Below are 2,752 nucleotides of genomic sequence, written 5' to 3' on the forward strand. Positions count from 1 at the left end.
CAGAGTTTCCAGATTGCTGCAAAATGAGTAGATATATAAGATACAGAGTTTCCAGCAAGCAAATTAACAGAAGAACATTCATGAAGCAGAACCGACGATCATTGATAAAAAGATCTTACCCACTGAAATAAAGGAGAATCGATGAGCATTGAAATAAAGCAATTGTAGATCCGGCATGCTCCGGCCATGTGTTCGAACTCCACCCCATTCACCACCTGAACCTACCAATTGAGATGACCTCCACCCCATTCGAACTCCGTCCAGGTGAAATCGTTGCTGCTACTGCTTGCTTCAAGTTTTTGCAGGTGAATCATTGATGATGAACGATGATGATGAATTGATGACGATGGTGAAGTTTGATGATGAATCTGCTTGCTGGTGAACGATGATGATGCTGCTACTGCTTGCTTCAAGTTTGATGATGATGAACGACGACGACGATGATGATGATGAACGATGATGATGATGATGATGATGATGATGATGATGATGATGATGAACGATATGATGATGAACGATGATGAAGTTTGAAGTTCGATCTGTTAATTGATTTAGGGTTTGTGATGTTTATATTTTATATTTTATATTTTATATTTATATTATAAAAGAGAGAAAAAAGGGACAATAATTAGGAAAAGAAAAGAGATGAAAAAGGACAAAAAAGAATAATTAAAAGACGAAAATACCCTCATGTAGATGGCACATGACTAAGTTTAACAGATTTTTTTAACAGAGGTTTTCATGAGGGACCAACCGGGTTCAATTTTAAAACCACACGGACCAACGAAGTCGAAAACAAACTTTTGTCCAAACCATGCAATTTTGTGCAAACCACAAGGACCAACGGCGCAATTTTGTCTTTGACTTTTGCTTAAATTAACATATCAACCATATTAACGCTTTCGCTACGTCGAGTTCTAGATATACTTGAACACCACACCATCAAAGTAAGTAAAAACAAGATCTTAACCTGTCATTTTGATAATACATACAACCCACATATCATTCTAGACCACTCATAATTAAGCTTTCAGGGCTCCAAAAACTCGAATTCCGAAGGTTTTCACTACTCGCAATGTTCTAAAGTTAAAACAACTAAAACTGGACATCCCTCTTCTCATCAAATGCAAGAATGTAACTCAGTTTACCAAAGTCGCCCAATCTCTATACAAATTCCTGTATCCTTGAATCTAAAAAAGCAGCATTTTCCTTCATCAGAAAGAATAAACAATTTTGTGAGTAGCATCATTTTCTGGGTCACTAGAGTAAATTTAATATCTTAACTCTTAAAATCTATAATCAAAATGATAAAGCCTTAACCATGAGGTATTAAATTTCAATGATATTAAGCATGACAAGACAAAAATGGCTTTTAAATCCACTTTGCTGACCCAATCAGGTGAGTAGATGACAATATAAATTCATTCTAACAAACATTAACATTAACAAATGTAATGGTACCTCACATTAAGCTATTTTCTGAGGTAATCTTTCTTCTTTTGAAAGCAGGATGGATTCCTTTGTAGAAGGACTCCAGTTTATCGATTCTTGACATACAATCTTTCATTCTCACCAAAAGAGAAGACATTGCAGAAGCGCTGCTTGAAATCTTCTGTTCGATTGACAGTATTTTTTCAGTGTGTACGTGATTATCTTCGATGACTATCCCATTCTCTGAACCTAAAAGTTAGACAAAAACTTGATCCTTAAAGCTTCTAAGCTACATTTTGGATTCAATGTGCTTGTAAACATTACCAATGACAAAATAAAATCAAGCTATTCGTACAATAGGAATATCTTATATTATCTTCCCGAAAGTTGAAACTTTGGATAAAAATTCAGATGCATCCCTTTATTCAAATAGGAAAGTGTAAACCAAGCGAAAAAATAAAACCCTCAACTTAGCAAATATTTTTTCAAGTTCAACCAAGCACTCATTATCTCAAATTACAACAGAGTTCGATTCAAATCCGAAATGAGTTCATAAGCTAACGTTCCAAAATCAATCTGTCTTACTGTGGATACTAAATTAGTGAATAAGACCCAATTATTTTCTATAAACCCTAACTTAACCTAACCTAACTAAACAATAAAAGATCACTGATCTTCGTATACTACCAACAACACTACACTCTCTCACATACTAAACAACTGGAGCAATTGTAAAACCGAGTTAACAACTTAATTATATACATATTTATAAAAGATATATAAAATTATATGCAGAGGATGTATAAATGAGTACCTGGATTAGGAGTACAGGACAAATTTCGGGGATCTATTTCAGACTGATTGAAACTAACAGGTCTCTGAGCAGAAAGGATTGATGCGAGATTGATCTCAAGTTGATTTGGCAAAATGTCTCTAAATTCAACTATTTTTTGAGACATAAGTTTCAAATCTTGTTCGATGTTTTCAATTTCATTGTTATCGTCGGAAGTCTGATTTACCGTTTCTTCTTCTGAACGATGACGATGATGATGCTGCTCTGCCATCTCCAATTTTTAAACCTGAAATCAAATTAGTTCATTGTGTTCAGGTGTGTGGAAAATGAGGGTTAGGGTTTGGATATTTGATATTTGAATAAATAATGTTTGTTGCATTCAAAATAGTGTGTTAAATTGACGCATGTTTAAATTTTGTATATATAAAAACGTAAACACAAAACAAATCAACAAATGGGTCCATAGCTCAGTGGTAGAGCAATTGACTGCAGATCAATAGGTCACCGGTTTGAACCCGGTTGGGCCCT

At 34.6% G+C, this 2,752-nt stretch overlaps 1 protein-coding gene and 1 non-coding gene across 4 annotated transcripts; one reads left to right on the top strand and one right to left on the bottom strand.

Annotated features, from left to right (window-relative positions):
- Positions 1–948: 948 nt before the first annotated feature.
- On the bottom strand, positions 949–2,567 carry LOC139873448 (uncharacterized). Of its 3 annotated transcripts, none has more exons than XM_071861376.1 (3): positions 2,246–2,567; positions 1,467–1,680; positions 949–1,209 (listed from the first exon to the last, which is right to left on the bottom strand). In XM_071861376.1, exons 1-3 carry the CDS (start codon positions 2,493–2,495, stop codon positions 1,191–1,193), a joined length of 483 nt encoding a protein of 160 aa, XP_071717477.1. In that variant the 5' UTR covers positions 2,496–2,567; the 3' UTR covers positions 949–1,190. The 3 variants fall into 3 exon arrangements, with proteins under 3 accessions (XP_071717477.1, XP_071717489.1, XP_071717484.1); XM_071861388.1 differs by having other exon boundaries at positions 949–1,190; positions 1,462–1,680; XM_071861383.1 differs by having other exon boundaries at positions 1,462–1,680.
- Positions 2,568–2,680: 113 nt separating this feature from the next.
- TRNAC-GCA (transfer RNA cysteine (anticodon GCA)) lies at positions 2,681–2,752 on the top strand. Its single transcript has one exon. It is a non-coding gene; the product is annotated as a tRNA-Cys (tRNA).

The sequence above is a fragment of the Rutidosis leptorrhynchoides genome, chromosome 1 (assembly GCF_046630445.1).
Source record: "Rutidosis leptorrhynchoides isolate AG116_Rl617_1_P2 chromosome 1, CSIRO_AGI_Rlap_v1, whole genome shotgun sequence".
Lineage (NCBI taxonomy): Eukaryota > Viridiplantae > Streptophyta > Magnoliopsida > Asterales > Asteraceae > Rutidosis > Rutidosis leptorrhynchoides.

Coding starts and splice junctions, on each gene's coding strand:
- LOC139873448 (XM_071861376.1), bottom strand. CDS start 2,495: ATGGCAGAGCAGCATCATCATCGTCATCGTTCAGAAGAAGAAACGGTA. Junction 1,681..2,245: donor GTCCTGTACTCCTAATCCAG/GTACTCATTTAT, acceptor TCTAACTTTTAG/GTTCAGAGAATGGGATAGTC.